The sequence below is a fragment of the Ranitomeya variabilis genome, chromosome 4 (assembly GCF_051348905.1).
Source record: "Ranitomeya variabilis isolate aRanVar5 chromosome 4, aRanVar5.hap1, whole genome shotgun sequence".
Lineage (NCBI taxonomy): Eukaryota > Metazoa > Chordata > Amphibia > Anura > Dendrobatidae > Ranitomeya > Ranitomeya variabilis.
The window spans coordinates 683,037,134-683,058,186 of NC_135235.1; the positions used below are offsets into that span (position 1 = coordinate 683,037,134).

Sequence of the window (21,053 nt, forward strand, 5' to 3'; positions counted from 1 at the left end):
GGAGCGCACCCTTGATGATTGATTGTTTACTTCATGCACAATGCGCTGCGCTGTTAACACTCGGTGCATGCGCATTGTGGAGTATGGGCAAAGACGTTTGCCGTTCCCACACTTCCGCCCTTTTCGTGCGTCACTTCCGGTTCCGGTCTTCGGCGTTCTCGCTCATACCAGCTCACTATCATAAGGTATTTAAACTGCATTTGACTAGTGTTAGGCACCCTTCCCCTGACGAAGCCGTCCTAGTAACGGCGATACGCGTGGGGTCCTTACCCGCCTTGATCCTGGACACTTGCTTCCTGGTATGTTGTACCCCTGATGGCCAATTCATTCTGGGCCTGCTTGGCTGGACCTGGGAGATTTTCTCCTATACTTTGGGTATGTGGCTATTATAGCCTGACACGTATGGATACAGTTGTTACCCACTTTCTTTTGTCCAGCTCTTTTGGGCATTATACATTCATGTAGGAGGCATTAGGGCTATAGCTATGTGTCATATTCGTGCTATATTTGGGCTTTATTTAGTCTATTAGCTTTACTTCTATGTGTTTTTTATATTTCTTGATACGGACATTACTTAGATATATGATACTTCATTGTTTATGCACAACTATTTATTATAAGACATCTGCCCATGTTTGACCATTGTCACCACTATGGATCATTGCGGGGATGTGTGGTGTGTTACGTGTTTTTAATGTTTTTTTATTGTGTCAATAAAGTTTGCCTTTTATATTATTGATACATATTGTGGTGTGCAGCATTTTTTCAGTGGTTCTTTTTCTTGGTTTTGCTTGGTCAACTCATTTCCCCTTTGCTGCACCCCTCTCTCTTTTTACCATATAACACCAGTGGTGCGCTAGTGTTTCATATTTTGGTGTTTTTTTTTGTAACATGGGAAACCTAAGGTCAGAAATAAACCCCATAAAACACTGTACATGGAGAATTTGGGATCAGATAATTTCTGTCCTCTGTGTTTGTGGAACCAAAAACCTTTTATAAAAGCTTCAAACTTCTGTGTGTGAATTAGACCTGAGATCTAACGTGGTAGAAGATTACAGTGCGGGGAAGACGGGAAACCTTCATATAGACGGCCGGTGGTGATGGAGTCAGTGATGGACTCTGGACAAATATGTTTCTAGAGCTGTAGTAGAAGATGAAGATGTTATTTCTCCTGTCACATGTAATGAATATCTCCTGCATTATTGCTAATGCAGATTCCAGTGTCGGTAAACGAGACGAGAATTAGCGTTATGGAAGATGAGTCTATGAGAAACGTATTCAGCTGCCGACTCCGAGGAAGAAACTGCTTGTCTGTAGCCTAAATAAATAGATTGCATTAGACGATGTAAGGAAGAAATCTAAATACTGTAAAATAATAAATGTTCTGATATGTTTCCCTTATTAGCTCCAGTAATTGTATTATTACATGGAATTTTTATGATGTTACATCGGCTCATTTTCTCATCCAGGTCTCTACAATATCAGATCCTCTCAGTGAAGATCTTCTATAGAAGAGAGTTTTCCTGATTTACCCATCAAGGATGAATATGGACAGAGACAAGATGGCGGAGAGGATATTACACCTCACCCTAGAGATCCTCTTCCGTCTTACTGGAGAGGTGAGAGATTCTGATGACGTCACATAAGAATGATCTAATCTATGGGAATAATAGAAGGACAGAACTGGAGAGGTGAGGACTCTTGAAATGTCTGTAGTGAGATTTATTAATGTGTTTCTCCATAACCAGGATTACACAGTAGTGAAGAAGACCTCTAGTGAGCGCTGTCACGACTCGGTGTCTGAGGGATGGCGTGGAACCCTGAGCTCAATCACATTGCCTCCATCTACCTCCCTGATACATGAGGACATCAATGACGAGAAGATCCTAGAACTCATCTACAAGATGATTGAGCTGCTGACTGGAGAGGTGACACTGCTGGGAATGCTGGGACATTATGCAGTAAAGGCCCCGTCACACTTAGCGACGCTAAAGCGATCCCGACAACGATACGACCTGTCAGGGATCGTTGCTGCGTCGCTATGTGGTCGCTGGTGAGATGTCAAACAGTGAGATCTTCCCAACGATCGCTGCTGCGGTCTCACTGTTTGACATCTCACCAGCGACCTGTAGCGACCTGTACAACGATGTCACATGGGAGCTATTATGACGATTCAGTGTCTGAGTCGTCAACGAGGTCGTTGGTATGGTGTCAAACACAGCGATGTGTGCTACCCAGCGGGACCTCAACGATCAAAAAAAGGTCCAGGCCATTCCGACACGACCAGCGATCTCACAGCAGGGGCCTGGTCGCTGCTACGTGTCACACATAGCGAGATCGCTACTGAGGTCGCTGTTGCGTCACAAAACTTGTGACTCGGCAGCGATCTCGCTAGCGATCTCGCTTAGTGAGACGGGGGCTTAACACTATGAAAGGATTAGGGGGATGACTCTTTCATTGTATGTGTCAGGTTCCTGTAAGGTGTCAGGATGTCGCTGTCTATTTCTCCATACAAGAGTGGGAGTATTTAGAAGGGCACAAACATGTGTACAAGGACGTCACGATGGAGGTTCCCCAGTCTCTTACATCCCCAGGTAATAGAGAGGACTAAATACACATGGCTTATAATTATTTGTATGTAAAGAATGTATTCAGTCCCTGTATGTGTTTCCTCCAGATCTATCCAGTAAGAGGACAACACCAGAGAGATGTCCCCATCCTCTTCTTCCACAGGACTGTAATCAAGAAGATCCAAGTGTTCCTCAGGATCATCAGGTAGATGGAGAGAAGGTGTCATGAGATATCCCCTTTGATATGTAGGTGGCTGTAAAGATCTTGTCTTCAGTCTTGTTTTATCCACCAGCATGTTTTATACTTGTGTAATGAGAACTGTGCAGATGGCAGGCAGGACTGCCACCAGGCTACACCCCCCCAGCTCCTCCTCCTTCAACCCACTCACAGAAAAATTCCACATCTGTACTATGTCCTCACCAATCACACATTATCAGTTCCCATCTAACAACAGATCACATACATATCCAGCAGCTTTTGTTTTGGCTAAAATATATATTTTTTTTAAGCTGCCACCACTATAATTATGCAATACTCTTTTTTAGGTATATTTTTGTTTAGTTCTTTTTTAAGGGAATGTGTCACATTAATTTTTTTAAATAAACAATAATACCTTATATAAGGGACAAATACTGTCACACCATGACCAGACCACATATTACCACCACAGTTACCGAATAATACTACATACAAGGTACAAATATGGACACACCATGGCCGAACCACATATTGCATATATTACAACCACATAGTGATCGAATCACCGATCATTAATAAAAAAAACAATACTAATTTTACCATGAGCTTTGTATATAGTACACAGTGTAGTGTCAGGAGTGTCAATGTACACGTAATACAGTGATCACCAGTGACATACACAGAAGCTCTGTATATAGTGTATAATGTACAGGTAATAGTGATCCCCAGTAACATTATACACATGAGCTCTGTATATAGTGTCAATATACAGGTAATAGTTATCACTGGTGACATTATACACAGAAGCTCTGTGCATAGTGTACAGGTAATACAGTTGTAAGGAGGTTGCTTTCCCTACTCCTTACCTGGAACCACTTAGTCAGACAGCTGGGTTGTTGGGAGGAAGACTTTCTGCCCTGGACAGAAGGACCATGTGACTGCTGGGGGCAGAGAGGAAGAGAGGGGTGTGGTCAGAAAAGAGCGGGAGAGCAGAGCGCGTGAGACGGAGGGGACAGAGCGCCAGAGTAAAAGCAGGCTGCAGCGACCCAAGAGAGAGTGCTCCCCGTGAGGGCACTGAGGCTGAGATACCAGCCGTAGTGAAGGCTGGATGTGAGAGTGTGGACTTGGAAGCCTCCGTAATCAGAGAAGACATATCCCCTGACAGTGACCTGAGCGCGCAGCCCCGGTGACCGCAGTGACAAGCCAGGACCCCTGAGTGTGACAAGTAAACTGCTCAGTGTGTGTGTGTGTAGCATTGCTGCTGCAGAGAGAGAGACTGCCAGCCTAATATACAGAGACTCACAGCAGAGTGGCTGTGTTACTTTCTGCTTCTAGCTTCACTGGGAGAAAAGACTGCAGACATAACCCCGAAGTCTCCAGTTCCCAGGAGACAGAGGAGAGACTTCAGGATCTCAGGTGCTGCTGGTGACTGCACCCACATTGGAATAAGGACCTCCCTGGACTGATAAGTTACAAGAACACTCGTTAACCCTTTTGATTCCGCTAAACTGTTTACTGTTTGCTTTATCTCTATTAACCCCCTGTTTACTCCCTGCAAGGAGAATATTACTCCTGTTAATAAATTCCCCTCAACAGTTGGTCTGTCTGTTCTGTGGTGACATACTCAACCCTGCACTCTATTACACAGGGATTACCGGTGACATTATACACAGGAGCTCTGTATATAGCGTCAGTGTACAGGGATCACTGGAGACATTATACAATGGAGCTCTATATAATATACAGTATATAGCAGAGGAGGGAAATTAATTTTCCCATAGTGCCGCATGAGAAACTGGCACTGCTGTGGAGAGCCGTACCAATCTGCTCAACTTAAAGTAGCAGTCCGAAACCAAAGGTGAATTTCATATTAAATGTATATCTATTCAGTGTAATAATCTAATCTCGTTTTCTAATATACTTCAATGAAAAATTCCCTAATGTACCCTCTCCATCTATCTTCAGGGGGTTGAAGCTGCGGTTACTGCCGCAGCCTCTGAGCCCTCTCTGAAATGAGGCGCCATCAGTGATTGTCTGTTTTGGAGGCTCGGCTAGTCCTGCTCACCTGATAATGTGTCTGTTGTAATTTCCGACCTATACTCGATATGAACTAACTGTGCTATATTCCTTTGAATGAGAGGAAGAGCGCTAGAACTCTAGTGCCACCTATTGGAAGGTAGCAATCCTACAAGTCAATGTTGACCCTTTAATGAGCCTTGTCACATGACTTAGGATAATAGCCATACCAGAATCTCAATTTGCAGACACTGTGTTTCGGGGTACTGCCCATTGTCAGTGCAAAGTGAACATCTGGTTTGGCTGTGTGAGAGGCGTCAGACCATTATCCAAGAAGTATCGTTTCTCCTTGCAGAGATCGACATGCTAAGCATGCCGAGATGAGGAGACTTAAAGCCGCAATGCTCCTCTGGGTAACATGCTAATTATGAAAATTGTCTCTTCAGAGAGGAAGAGAGCTAGAACTATAGTGCCACCTATTGGAAGGTAGCAATCCTACAAGTCAATGTTGACCCTTTAATGAGCCTTGTCACATGACTTAGGATAATAGCCAAACCAGAATCTCAAGGTGGGGTGACGGGTTCCCTTTATTAAACTGGCAATGTGTCAGCTGTGATTGGCTAGCGGCTGTTAATTGTTGCCGTATGATTTTAACTGACTGTGCCCATGTACGATCAGTTGAACAGTCAGAATGCTGCCACCGGGGCCCTCTGAGCAGAGGCCCCCTCTGCTCTCCGGGCCCCATATGCCAGTTATTGCAATAATGCCCTGATGGCGGCTCTGATGGCAGGATTAGAGCTGATCATAGATGTGACTTCTCCATATTTTTTTTTTTTTTCTGAAAATGTTACAATATTTGTTTCAGGGTGAAGATCTGACCCATATTAATACTACAGAGACATATGTGAGGGATGATGAGCGGTGTAGAGAGCAGATTGCTACATATGACTACCCAGGTGAGTAGTGACCTCTAAATACACGGATTCTTCTCAGTCACTGGCTATGGCTGCTTTATTTGGGGTGTAGTCTGGTCATTTCAAAATCTGGTGATCACCATTAAGACTCTAGACCTCAACATTCTCCTCCATCCAAAACGTTGACACCTCAACTCTACACTATTATAAAAAAGATTTCTTTGAATGTTTAATATTTCTTCTTGAAACTCATCTGATGTCTGACATTGGCCCTTACAATCGTTTAGATTGAAAGAGCCTCTGAGCCCCATAGTCTAATTACTCCAGAGAGGTTTCACCACTGGTTACTCATTTTTTACTGATGAAGACTGTTGAGTTTCATCATTTCAGTAGATGTGTTATTGTCGTTAGTCACAGTTTTTGACTACAGTAATTAGTGCGAAAAATGCTCTGGTTTAACCTCTTCCAGCAGCCAGTTTTGTGTTCCTAATCGGGCCCCATTTTTCAAATCAGACGTGTGTCACTTTGTGATGATAACTTTGGACCTTACATATTATTATCTTCTCTTGAATCCGACAATACCCTATATTATATACAGTTGTACACTACTGTTTAGGCACATGGCAACATGACAATGTTAAGAAGGGAAGGAGTGCCGTTTAGCTATTTGAATGCAGATTTTGCTGGAATAGTTTGCAAACCCAATATATTGGGGCACTGTTTGTGGTCACCTGGCAGCTCAAAAGATGGCTACCATGAACAGGCTTGGCCCTATCTACTCCGTTTTACAGATCCCAGGGATTGCCTTGTTCATCATATTTTAACCCTTCTACATGAATCTGGACTTACACAGAGACCCATAGGCTTTGCCCATGGTGTTACCTTACATTCTGTGATTCGAGATGTGGCAAGAATAGTCAGGTAACCGGGTCAGTATCAGGAGAGCAGAGAAAATACAAAATTAGAGGATGCAAGAATAGTCACATTTGGGACGGGGCCACAACAGGAAACAAATATACAAGCTGGGAGCTGAGCACAGAGGAATTGACCAGAGGAGAACAAGGCTGTATCTGACAGCTTCCAGCAATATGCTTGAAGCTTTAGTAAGTTGTGGTGCTTTCCAATTGGCTGGAGCAAGGAGCTGGACAACATACACACCCATACTACCAGAGTGGATGGTACTACAAATCCCATCACCCTAATCTTGGTGGCTGGACAGAGCCTGTGCCGCCCAGAGCTTCTGGTTTCGATGTCTCTTCCATTACCAGAGCTGTCTGTAGAATGAATAAAGTCACGCCTGGTGACTAAAGCGGATGTCACAGGAGCAAATCTCAGAGGAGATCTTTTTCAGAAGCACAAATATGAGAAAACGGCAGAAAAGCAGAGCAGTGTATATCCCCATACATTGACTTCATTTTGGAAATTATAACCCTCAGGGGATTAATGTATTGAGTAGTGACTATGTTGACCCCAGAGCCATTTTCCAGAAATTGGCACACAGTGGATGTTGGAGAGTGAAAATTACAAATACTACATTTCATTGCCCAACACATAGTGCCCAGATTGTGCTCCAGGAGACACACACCATGAATCAAGTGGTCTCTTCTCACTATAATAATGTCTAATACATGGAGGCTAAATGTGATTAGGGCATATGGCAAGGCTCAGAAGAGAGGGGGGATTTGACTTTGGAAGAGCAGATATTGCTGTTTTGGTTTATGGAAGCCATGTTGCTTTTCAAGAGCCTTTGAGCCACTTATAATGCGGAAACCTCTGTTTTTCGACTGACAGATGTTGGACATGAGTGGGGACTTGATTTTTGTGAGATGATTAGAAGAAGGTTTATTGGTATAACTTTCAGCAACATAACATTGTTTTGTTGTGGCTTTTTATTCCATATTTCGGAGGCAGAATGAACAAACAGTTGAACACCACGCTCCACTGGTTCATCCTATGAGGTTTTCTATTAGACCGTGAACTATCATTGTCTTGGTGAATAATTATGTATTTTCCATAACTTGTCATTTTAACATTTCTACTTAAACTGTCCATAACATATGTAAAATTCAAGGATTTTTTATAAAAAATAACTGGTTTTATTTTTAACAGATAACTGCACCAGATCAGAGGGACGGCTGACATCTTCAGTTTTTAAATCAGATAATTTTGAGATAGCACAGGATACAATTGTAGCGAATGCCATTACTTCGGATATACCATCATCCCTTCACTGCAAAGATCTATCATATGATCTTTTGAAACAGGTCCGGTCTTCTGATCCATTACCGACTACTAAGGAAAATCAAAGTCACAAACAAAGCATTAGAAAACAAATTATACCTGAAGTAAAGAAGCCATTTTTACTTTTAGAATATGGAAATAGTTTTCCCCTTGAAAAATCTTTTCTTAAGCATCAAAAAATTCACACAGCGGAGAATAGATTTTCTTATTCCAACTGTGGGAAATCTTTTAACCAGAAAACAAATCTTGTTAGTCACCAGAGAAGTCACACAGGGGAGAACTCCTTTTCATGCTCAGAATGTGGTAAATATTTTACACACAAATCAAGTTTTGTTAAGCACCAGAGAACCCACACAGGGGAGAAGCCTTTTTCCTGTTTAGAATGTGGAAAATGTTTTATCCAGAAAGTGCATCTTGTTAGTCACCAGAGTATTCACACAGGGGAAAAGCCTTTTTCCTGTTCAGAATGTGGGAAATGTTTTATTCGGAAATCAGATATTGTTAGGCACCAAAGAACCCATACAGGGGAGAAGCCTTTTTCAAGTTCTGAATGTGAGAAATGTTTTAACCAGAAATCAGATTTTGTTAGGCACCAGAGAACCCACACAGGTGAGAAGCCTTTTTCATGTTCAGAATGTGGGAAGTGTTTTAAACTGAAATCATCTTTGGTTACACACCAGAAAACCCACACAGGGGAGAAGCCTTTTTCCTGTTCAGAATGTGGGAAATGTTTTAATCGGAAATCATATATTGTTAGTCACCAAAGAACCCATACAGGGGAGAAGCCTTTTTCATGTTCAGAATGTGGAATATGTTTTGTGAAGAAATCCTCTCTTCTTAGTCACCAAAGAATTCACACAGGGGAGAAGCCTTTTTCCTGTTCCTAGTATGGGAAGTGTTTTACATGGAATTCAGCTCTTTAATAAGCATCAGAGAAGTTGCACAGTGGAGAAGCCTTTTTCATGTTCAGTATGTTGGAAATATTTGCTAAGATTGTAACTTTTTAAGACAGTTGTCTACTACTAGGATAACCACTCATACTCGTCTCCCTTGCCAGCGTCAATTCAGCGGTATAGGGACTCATGTGAGGTTGTTACGGTACACAAGCCATGCACCCAATCAGTGCCGGCTTCACTGTCCGCCGCCTTCGGAAGTATTAAACATAAACAGGAAAATTAGTGCTGTGGTTGCTCTCTGACTTCCTCTTATTGTTCAAATTGAAGTTGGGGACCGTGACATCAGTGCTGATTGGGTGCAGGGCTCACATGACGTAACAAACTCACATGAGCTTCGTGATCTCAAGTGCCAACACTGTTGGAACTTCACTGGTATGGAAGGTTTGAATAATTATTTTTATTTTAACAGGACAAAACATGAGACTTGAGAAAGGATTGTCTGAGTAAAGAACAACCCTTTTAAACATAAAATAAATCCCACACAGCTAGAAGTCCTTATCATACCTAGAGTGTAAAGAATGAATTACTTGAAAATCATATTTTGTTGACCATCAAAAATAACTCTGACCTGGAGAAACTCTATACAATGGGCAAAATAAGTATTTGATACTATGCTGATTTTGCAAGTTTTTCCACCTACAAAGAATTAAGAAGTCTGTATTTTTTTTAGGTACACTTCAACTGTGAGAGACAGAATCTAAAAATAAAAACCAGGAAATAACATTTATATGATTTTTACATAATTAAATTGCATTTTATTCCATGAAATAAGTATATAGTCACTTACCAACCAGCAAAACTTATGTCTCTCACAAACTATCTAAGGACACCAAGGACAAAATTGTAGACCTGCACAAGACTGGCTCCAGGACAATAGACAAGCTGCTTAGTGAGAAGGCAACAACTGTTGGTGCAATTATAAGAAAATAGAAGAAACACAAGATGACTGTCAATCTTTCTCAATCTGGGACTTCATGCAAGATCTCATCTCGAGGGGTAATTATGATTCTAAGAAAGGTCAGGAATCAGCCCATAACTAGACAAGAGGAACTGGTCAAAGATGTGAAGAGTCTCAAACATTACTATTAGTAACATACTATGCTAGAATCACCAATAAACCTTTATATCCTAATGATGACACAGATAAAATATAACTATTTATATACCAATTAAAACCATGCCACAAATACAATCAGATAGAACACACAACCGTGCTCTCTAGGTAACCCTGCCAAACAAATCCTATTGATATTGCCTACCTATCAGTGGAGGTTGACACCCTAAACACTAATACGAGATTGGCGCCCCCACTCACCGTCGGCTGACCCTATGTCTCCTAGTATAGATCCTCGTACTAGTGTCACATGTGAAGCAGCACACATACTAGACAGAACAACCAAAAGAAACGTACTATCCTTAAAACGATACTTTATTAAATAGTCTAAATTGAATATTAAAAATCAAATGCTAACAGCATTAGCCGACTGGGTTGGGTAAGTTAGAAAAATAGGGAAAAATAGCAAGATATACCTGACACAGTCCCTGTTAGGTGGCCCTATAGTCGCTGATACCTACCTAACAGCGGAGGTTGGCACCCTAGATTTCGATATGGCGCCCCCGCTCCACGTCGACTGTCCCTTCTCACCCTAGTAGGTCCTACTAGCTACCCACACCCAGGTACCCACAAACATACATACCAAATGACCACAGGGTCACACTAACCAAAAAACGTGATAAAGTGAAAAAGAAAAAGTGAAAAACAAGTGTAAAAAAGAAAAAAATTCTAAAAACACTGCAGAAGTTACTGCATAAAATGCACTGGATAGCATGCACCCCACAGCTATATCAAGCAATTGTTCATAGATAAATATTGAAATGTACAGAAAATAGTACAAAGCTATGGGGTACAGCGGGGCACAGTTGAAGTGTGCTCAAATCAATGCTCAGAGGTCATAAATAGTGGAACCTCTAGTATATGTAGCAATGTATCACTATCTTTGTTAGTGATTAATAACCTGAATATCATCCAGGCAGACCAAAAAAGAGCCCATATATACAAAATGAATCCTTACACAAGATGGCAAAAATCCAAAAAATAGCAGATATATTGATATACTTAATAGATGTAAATGTATTTTGGGTGATGTATATTACACTCTAGATTGTCCAAAAATAAACAGAACAAAATATTCAACAAAAAAAGAAAAACAAAATAAACACAAATGAAAAAATATTATCTGCTATAAAGGGTATCACATAGGTGTTTCTCATTTAATTTTTGGGCTAATGCACATAAGAATACAACAAACGGCTGAGGCCAATCCCTCATTACCCTCACATCAATAGATATAGTGATAAATTTTGTTACTATGAGTAACATATAAATCTGCACTCTAGATGCCATACGAGTTCCGCATCTTATGCCAAAGATAAAAAATTAGCAAAATATTAAATAATGTCAGAAGAAAGAAAGAAACACAACTGAAAAAGTTATAGTCAGTATCACATATAGTGTTTCTCATTTAAATTGGACCAGTGTGTCTACAAGCCCAAGGCATCTGAGGCCAATCCCTCATTATTTTCTTGTAGGCAAATACTATGCTTGGTCTGCCATGACAGATAGACAAAAAAGAGAAAAACTTATGAGTAGGTGACATATTCAGTCCCCCCTCGCCATCCCTACGCGTTTCGCCCCTTCCCAGTTTCGGGGCTCATCGGGATAAATTCGGGTATAGCAACAATGGCTTCAGAAGTCTGGCAACAATGGCTACATGAGTGGATTTCGGCGTGCGGAAGTAGCAAATACTCTACTTAATGATTCAGATTACCGTAATGTTTAGAGACAGATGTCTTTTTTCTGTTACATAGCGGCATTACAAGGTATCCGCGCCGCTCTTAGATGTAATAGCGTGCGCTTATTCTGCCTTGTGGCACTAAGTACCTCCCACAGAATCACATTACATCCCGGATCTCCCGGGAGCTTGACACGCAGACTGCGTGTCACCAGTTTAGACATGCGCAGTGCTCAGAGTATATTCATTATGCATATGGGGCCGGAGCCCGCCCTATCATGTGCTGAATCCCGGAAGTTCTCGGAGAAGTGAAACGCAAATGCGTGTCACCGGTGCATCCTCCCAGCACCACCAAGGCGTGCTCCTCTGCACATTGCGGCTGAGACCCGCCCCCACAACACATGCCCTGCAGCACTCCCAGAGCAATAGAACGCAGATGCGTATCAGCAGATGCTGACATGCACACTAGTTCAACTCAGATCTTATATGGGCCTATCTGCCGACGAGATAAAGTCATGATGAAGATACTCCTGGCCCATATTTTTTAAAAACATGTACACTGGCATAAAGTCATGTTCAAAAAAGGGGGAAAACCCCAAGGTGAAGGTTTTAGAGAGAACTATATATGTCTTCCAACGATAAAGGAAAAAATGCGTACTGCTTAGTTATAAATCAGATAATTCTAAGCTACACTGCATACTTATTGTCAGTAATATTCTGTATTCTGCCGGCCTTGAATGCCTAAAAGAGCACCAGGTAATCTCATATATATTGCCACCATTTCTACGCACACCCCACTCTAGTATGTATATTGTGTTCTTTGCAGAAGGGGCATATAAGCCCATACTAGGAGGCCATCTGACCTCTGCTGATGAAAATATCACTGTAGGGGAAAAGAATAACCCACAGTGTCTTTGGACTCATCGTCAATCAAGAAACTGGACCAAAAGGGTTATCTACCAGAATTTACATCCTTCACACGAGCAGTCCTAAATGAAGCTGGTATATGTCAATTGTTCATTGAGACCACCAGGGCTCATACTTTCCAGCCAAAAAAATCCATCTGCATTCTCGCTGGAGGATCTTATTGTCCCAGTCTCCTTGTCTGATAGATGGATATATCACCTCAATGATTTTAAACGAGATACATTCAACATCCCCATTATGTACAGAGTTTACATGTCTGGCTAGCGGAGAATCTCGCCCATGTCTTATGTCTCCCAGGTGCTCACCCATTCTGACCCGCAGCTGTCGCTTAGTTTTTCCTACATAATCCATGGGGCAGGAGCAGGTACAGACATAAACGACACCCTCCGTTTTGCAATTACCAAATTGTCTGTTTTTATATATCCTTTTTGTCACTGAGCTCTGGAACGTAGTGGAGGGTGCAATATAATTACAGAAGCTACAGTGACCACATCTGAAAGTCCCTACAGATCTATTCACCAGCCATGTCTCTTTCGTTTTTGGTGGATTATAGTGGCTATCAACCACCATATCTCGAATAGACCTGCCCCTCCTGTAGGTGACAGACGGATAGGAAGAAATCCATCTATTGAGATCTGGGTCTGTTCTCAAAATCCTCCAGTGTTTCCTTAATATGCTCATAACTCTTTCCTGCTGGTCATCAAAGGTACCAATCAATCTTGTTTTAGGGGTCTCATTATCTCTTTCCCTGGGATGAAGCAGTGTTGTCCTTTCTCTTTTTTCAGCATGTTTATTCGCTTCCTTAAGTAGTGCCCTGGGATATCCACGATCCATGAATCTTTTTTCCAGATCCCTTGCTTTATTATGATAATCCCCATTTTCAGAGCAGTTTCTCCTTAATCTCAGGAACTGCCCTTTCGGTATCCCTCGTTTCAGTGGGGTAGGATGATAACTTTCCCACCTTAGCAGGCCGTTGGCCGCCGTTGGCTTGCGGAAGAGGGTAGTTCTTAGTGAGCCATTATCTTCTATGGACAGTTTCACATCGAGAAATGAAATCTCTCTTCCTCCCACCTCATACGTGAACCTGAGACCTAGTTGGTTCTCATTTAGAGATTTCATAAAGCCTTGGAAGGTTGGTATATCTCCAGTCCAGAGGATGAGGATGTCGTCTATGTAACGACCCCAGAATTGTATATGGGGTCCCCAGACGGTATCCCCGTCCCCGAAGACCACCGTGTCCTCCCACCAGCCCAGGAGCAAATTCGCATAAGTGGGCGCACAGGGGCTACCCATAGCGGTGCCCCTGAGCTGGTGGTAAAACTTCCCATTGAACAGGAAAAAATTATGGCACAAAACGTATTCCAATAAGGTCATCACAAATTCATTATGTGGAGCCAGATGATTACCCCGTGTATTCAAAAAATAAATAACTGCCTTGAGACCCGCCTCATGATGTATACTTGAGTACAGGGCCTCTACATCTATTGAGATAAGTATTGTCCCTGCTTCCACAGAGACCCCTTCCAATTTGGTCAACAAATCAGTTTTATCTCTCGTATAAGATGGCAGGGCTACAACAAAAGGCCTCAACACCTGATCAAGGTAGACGCTACTGTTTTGCCCCAGAGCGTCTATCCCTGACACTATTGGTCTACCTTTAAGCGGGGGATACCCCTTGTGAATCTTTGGAATTGCATAAAATGTCGCAATTACCGGATTTTTTGGTAGAAGAAAGTTCAATTCACTTTTTGAGATCAAATGGGCTTCCATCGCTCTCCTTAGAATGTCGTTTAGACCATTTTTATATTCGGGGGATGGATCACGACGTAATACCTCATATGTCGTCTTATCGGCCAGAACGTCCATACACATCTTGACATAATCTACCCTATTCATCAGGACTGTGTTACCTCCTTTGTCAGATGGCTTTATAATCAAGGAGGTATCAGACCGGAGGCATTGTAATGCATCCTTTTCTTCCCTAGATATATTGGGATTAGCTGACCTATATTTAGGGTTAATTCTCTTTATTTCATCCACAACCAACTTTTCAAAGACATCAATAGTACTGTGATCACCAGAGGGTGGCATTTTGGTGCTTTTCCGTTTCAGGTCAGTGAAAGGACCTTCTCCCGGATTTCTATCCCCCTCTTCTGCCAGGTCAGCCAAGAGGCATACATCTCCAAGGTCCTCTGGCAGGATGCCCAGTTGTTGACATTTATTACGGTCACTATTTGCAAAGAACTTTTTCCACCTTAGTTTCCTCAGAAATAGATTTATGTCTTTAACCCATAAAAAGGGATCAAAGTTGGTTGTGGGAACAAAGGAAAGCCCCGCCTGTAGAATAGTTTTCTCGGGTTCTGTCAAAATGTGACTGGATAGATTAATTATGTCGTTTTTGCCATCGCCATTCATATGGCGTCTCATAATGGTATCAGAGATGCTATTTATTCTTAGTGTGTCACTGTCAGACCCCTTAGATGATATCTTATGTCTCGATTCTCTAAAAAAGACGGAGCTGCAGAGGAGGTACCAGAGGAGGACGGGATATTTATATCCCCACGTGCTGCTCCTCGCCATCTTGTAGAGTTACCTCTTTTATTTTTAGCCTTAAACCATCTATAGGATCTAAATGCGTCTCTCGGATGGTAGTCAGAGTCAGGATAGTACGTTTCTTTTGGTTGTTCAAATTAATATATCCTTCAATATTTCAGTTGGTTTTCTATACTAAGTGATATGGCAGGATTTCTATCGGGATCCTTAAACACGAGTAGTTGGTTGGATGAAGTCAGGGAAGTGTTTTCTGAGATAGAAGGAGAGACGGGCTCAACGGGTAGCCCAAGCCTGAAAACGCTCTTCTCGGATCTCCAAATCACCTATAAAGAGAATATAAAATCATGGTGGGAGATCCAATCGTTGGATAACTATATTAAGCAGGGCATTGTTCCACGTGGTTTACGAATTAACATCACTCCAGCCCAGAGAGTTAGGTCTGATAGACTGTTAGAAAGGTGGGAAAAGGAATCCATCGCCTCTTCCCTAAGGTTCATGCAAATTTTATTAGAGGAAGAGAAAAGGACTTTTGAAGCCTCCTCCAAAAAACTAAAAGAACAAATTGATGAGATCCTTAAACATAAGTCAGCGGGGGATTTCGCCAATAAAGAAGAAAACCTTAAAGTAGCGGTGGATAAATACAAAACTGCACATAAAGAAAGAAAACATAAAAAATTCCTTAGAGATCTCACTGAGTTTAAAGAAAAGAGGGCCTATTTGTTCACTGAGACTAACGCCGGTAACGGTAGACCATCTACTAGGGCTGATATCTCCTCTTCAGACGTAGAGCCATCTGACTCTGACTACCATCCGAGAGACGCATTTAGATCCTATAGACGGTTTAAGGCTAAAAATAAAAGAGGTAACTCTACAAGATGGCGAGGAGCAGCACGTGGGGATATAAATATCCCGTCCTCCTCTGGTACCTCCTCTGCAGCTCCGTCTTTTTTAGAGAATCGAGACATAAGATATCATCTAAGGGGTCGGACAGTGACACCCTAAGAATAAATAGCATCTCTGATACCATTATGAGACGCCATATGAATGGCGATGGCAAAAACGACATCATTAATCTATCCAGTCACATTTTGACAGAACCCGAGAAAACTATTCTACAGGCGGGGCTTTCCTTTGTTCCCACAACCAACTTTGATCCCTTTTTATGGGTTAAAGACATAAATCTATTTCTGAGGAAACTAAGGTGGAAAAAGTTCTTTGCAAATAGTGACCGTAATAAATGTCAACAACTGGGCATCCTGCCAGAGGACCTTGGAGATGTATGCCTCTTGGCTGACCTGGCAGAAGAGGGGGATAGAAATCCGGGAGAAGGTCCTTTCACTGACCTGAAACGGAAAAGCACCAAAATGCCACCCTCTGGTGATCACAGTACTATTGATGTCTTTGAAAAGTTGGTTGTGGATGAAATAAAGAGAATTAACCCTAAATATAGGTCAGCTAATCCCAATATATCTAGGGAAGAAAAGGATGCATTACAATGCCTCCGGTCTGATACCTCCTTGATTATAAAGCCATCTGACAAAGGAAGTAACACAGTCCTGATGAATAGGGTAGATTATGTCAAGATGTGTATGGACGTTCTGGCCGATAAGACGACATATGAGGTATTACGTCGTGATCCATCCCCCGAATATAAAAATGGTCTAAACGACATTCTAAGGAGAGCGATGGAAGCCCATTTGATCTCAAAAAGTGAATTGAACTTTCTTCTACCAAAAAATCCGGTAATTGCGACATTTTATGCAATTCCAAAGATTCACAAGGGGTATCCCCCGCTTAAAGGTAGACCAATAGTGTCAGGGATAGACGCTCTGGGGCAAAACAGTAGCGTCTACCTTGATCAGGTGTTGAGGCCTTTTGTTGTAGCCCTGCCATCTTATACGAGAGATAAAACTGATTTGTTGACCAAATTGGAAGGGGTCTCTGTGGAAGCAGGGACAATACTTATCTCAATAGATGTAGAGGCCCTGTACTCAAGTATACATCATGAGGCGGGTCTCAAGGCAGTTAATTATTTTTTGAATACACGGGGTAATCATCTGGCTCCACATAATGAATTTGTGATGACCTTATTGGAATACGTTTTGTGCCATAATTTTTTCCTGTTCAATGGGAAGTTTTACCACCAGCTCAGGGGCACCGCTATGGGTAGCCCCTGTGCGCCTACTTATGCGAATTTGCTCCTGGGCTGGTGGGAGGACACGGTGGTCTTCGGGGACGGGGATGCCGTCTGGGGACCCCATATACAATTCTGGGGTCGTTACATAGACGACATCCTCGTCCTCTGGACTGGAGATATACTAACCTTCCAAGGCTTTATGAAATCTCTAAATGAGAACCAACTAGGTCTCAGGTTCACGTATGAGGTGGGAGGAAGAGAGATTTCATTTCTCGATGTGAAACTGTCCATAGAAGATAATGGCTCACTAAGAACTACCCTCTTCCGCAAGCCAACGGCGGCCAACGGCCTGCTAAGGTGGGAAAGTTATCATCCTACCCCACTGAAACGAGGGATACCGAAAGGGCAGTTCCTGAGATTAAGGAGAAACTGCTCTGAAAATGGGGATTATCATAATAAAGCAAGGGATCTGGAAAAAAGATTCATGGATCGTGGATATCCCAGGGCACTACTTCAGGAAGCGAATAAACATGCTGAAAAAAGAGAAAGGACAACACTGCTTCATCCCAGGGAAAGAGATAATGAGACCCCTAAAACAAGATTGATTGGTACCTTTGATGACCAGCAGGAAAGAGTTATGAGCATATTAAGGAAACACTGGGGGATTTTGAGAACAGACCCAGATCTCAATAGATGGATTTCTTCCTATCCGTCTGTCACCTACAGGAGGGGCAGGTCTATTCGAGATATGGTGGTTGATAGCCACTATAATCCACCAAAAACAAAAGAGACATGGCTGGTGAATAGATCTGTAGGGACTTTCAGATGTGGTCACTGTAGCTTCTGTAATTATATTGCACCCTCCACTACGTTCCAGAGCTCAGTGACAAAAAGGATATATAAAAACAGACAATTTGGTAATTGCAAAACGGAGGGTGTCGTTTATGTCTGTACGTGCTCCTGCCCCATGGATTATGTAGGAAAAACTAAGCGACAGCTGCGGGTCAGAATGGGTGAGCACCTGGGAGACATAAGACATGGGCGAGATTCTCCGCTAGCCAGACATGTAAACTCTGTACATAATGGGGATGTTGAATGTATCTCGTTTAAAATCATTGAGGTGATATATCCATCTATCAGACAAGGAGACTGGGACAATAAGATCCTCCAGCGAGAATGCAGATGGATTTTTTGGCTGGAAAGTATGAGCCCTGGTGGTCTCAATGAACAATTGACATATACCTGCTTCATTTAGGACTGCTCGTGTGAAGGATGTAAATTCTGGTAGATAACCCTTTTGGTCCAGTTTCTTGATTGACGATGAGTCCAAAGACACTGTGGGTTATTCTTTTCCCCTACAGTGATATTTTCATCAGCAGAGGTCAGATGGCCTCCTAGTATGGGCTTATATGCCCCTTCTGCAAAGAACACAATATACATACTAGAGTGGGGTGTGCGTAGAAATGGTGGCAATATATATGAGATTACCTGGTGCTCTTTTAGGCATTCAAGGCCGGCAGAATACAGAATATTACTGACAATAAGTATGCAGTGTAGCTTAGAATTATCTGATTTATAACTAAGCAGTACGCATTTTTTCCTTTATCGTTGGAAGACATATATAGTTCTCTCTAAAACCTTCACCTTGGGGTTTTCCCCCTTTTTTGAACATGACTTTATGCCAGTGTACATGTTTTTAAAAAATATGGGCCAGGAGTATCTTCATCATGACTTTATCTCGTCGGCAGATAGGCCCATATAAGATCTGAGTTGAACTAGTGTGCATGTCAGCATCTGCTGATACGCATCTGCGTTCTATTGCTCTGGGAGTGCTGCAGGGCATGTGTTGTGGGGGCGGGTCTCAGCCGCAATGTGCAGAGGAGCACGCCTTGGTGGTGCTGGGAGGATGCACCGGTGACACGCATTTGCGTTTTACTTCTCCGAGAACTTCCGGGATTCAGCACATGATAGGGCGGGCTCCGGCCCCATATGCATAATGAATATACTCTGAGCACTGCGCATGTCTAAACTGGTGACACGCAGTCTGCGTGTCAAGCTCCCGGGAGATCCGGGATGTAATGTGATTCTGTGGGAGGTACTTAGTGCCACAAGGCAGAATAAGCGCACGCTATTACATCTAAGAGCGGCGCGGATACCTTGTAATGCCGCTATGTAACAGAAAAAAGACATCTGTCTCTAAACATTACGGTAATCTGAATCATTAAGTAGAGTATTTGCTACTTCCGCACGCCGAAATCCACTCATGTAGCCATTGTTGCCAGACTTCTGAAGCCATTGTTGCTATACCCGAATTTATCCCCTGATGAGCCCCGAAACTGGGAAGGGGCGATACGCGTAGGGATGGCGAGGGGGGACTGAATATGTCACCTACTCAGATAAGTTTTTCTCTTTTTTGTCTATCTGTCATGGCAGACCAAGCATAGTATTTGCCTACAAGAAAATAATGAGGGATTGGCCTCAGATGCCTTGGGCTTGTAGACACACTGGTCCAATTTAAATGAGAAACACTATATGTGATACTGACTATAACTTTTTCAGTTGTGTTTCTTTCTTCTGACATTATTTAATATTTTGCTAATTTTTTATCTTTGGCATAAGATGCGGAACTCGTATGGCATCTAGAGTGCAGATTTATATGTTACCCATAGTAACAAAATTTATCACTATATCTATTGATGTGAGGGTAATGAGGGATTGGCCTCAGCCATTTGTTGTATTCTTATGTGCATTAGCCCAAAAATTAAATGAGAAACACCTATGTGATACCCTTTATAGCAGATAATATTTTTTCATTTGTGTTTATTTTCTTTTTCTTTTTTTGTTGAATATTTTGTTCTGTTTATTTTTGGACAATCTAGGGTGTAATATACATCACCCAAAATACATTTACATCTATTAAGTATATCAATATATCTGCTATTTTTTGGATTTTTGCCATCTTGTGTAAGGATTCATTTTGTATATATGGGCTCTTTTTTGGTCTGCCTGGATGATATTCAGGTTATTAATCACTAACAAAGATAGTGATACATTGCTACATATACTAGAGGTTCCACTATTTATGACCTCTGAGCATTGATTTGAGCACACTTCAACTGTGCCCCGCTGTACCCCATAGCTTTGTACTATTTTCTGTACATTTCAATATTTATCTATGAACAATTGCTTGATATAGCTGTGGGGTGCATGCTATCCAGTGCATTTTATGCAGTAACTTCTGCAGTGTTTTTAGAATTTTTTTCTTTTTTACACTTGTTTTTCACTTTTTCTTTTTCACTTTATCACGTTTTTTGGTTAGTGTGACCCTGTGGTCATTTGGTATGTATGTTTGTGGGTACCTGGGTGTGGGTAGCTAGTAGGACCTACTAGGGTGAGAAGGGACAGTCGACGTGGAGCGGGGGCGCCATATCGAAATCTAGGGTGCCAACCTCCGCTGTTAGGTAGGTATCAGCGACTATAGGGCCACCTAACAGGGACTGTGTCAGGTATATCTTGCTATTTTTCCCTATTTTTCTAACTTACCCAACCCAGTCGGCTGATGCTGTTAGCATTTGATTTTTAATATTCAATTTAGACTATTTAATAAAGTATCGTTTTAAGGATAGTACGTTTCTTTTGGTTGTTCAAATTAATATATCCTTCAATATTTCAGTTGGTTTTCTACACATACTAGACAGGAAAGGATAGGTAGACTAAATGGCTAATTGTGTGTATATATATGTGTGTA

General features: G+C 42.0%; 1 protein-coding gene across 3 annotated transcripts in view; it reads left to right on the plus strand.

The window, feature by feature from the left end:
- The window catches only part of LOC143766395 (uncharacterized), a 63,402-nt gene extending 54,509 nt beyond the window's left edge, over nucleotides 1-8,893 (plus strand). For all 3 annotated transcript variants that reach the window (XM_077254051.1, XM_077254052.1, XM_077254053.1), the window contains 6 exons: nucleotides 1,470-1,619; nucleotides 1,749-1,928; nucleotides 2,471-2,594; nucleotides 2,678-2,775; nucleotides 5,651-5,741; nucleotides 7,809-8,893. In XM_077254051.1, coding sequence (XP_077110166.1) covers nucleotides 1,542-1,619; nucleotides 1,749-1,928; nucleotides 2,471-2,594; nucleotides 2,678-2,775; nucleotides 5,651-5,741; nucleotides 7,809-8,827 — 1,590 coding nt within the window. In that variant the 5' untranslated portion in view covers nucleotides 1,470-1,541 and the 3' untranslated portion in view covers nucleotides 8,828-8,893. The remainder of the gene's footprint in view (nucleotides 1-1,469; nucleotides 1,620-1,748; nucleotides 1,929-2,470; nucleotides 2,595-2,677; nucleotides 2,776-5,650; nucleotides 5,742-7,808) is intronic.
- Nucleotides 8,894-21,053: the final 12,160 nt, after the last annotated feature.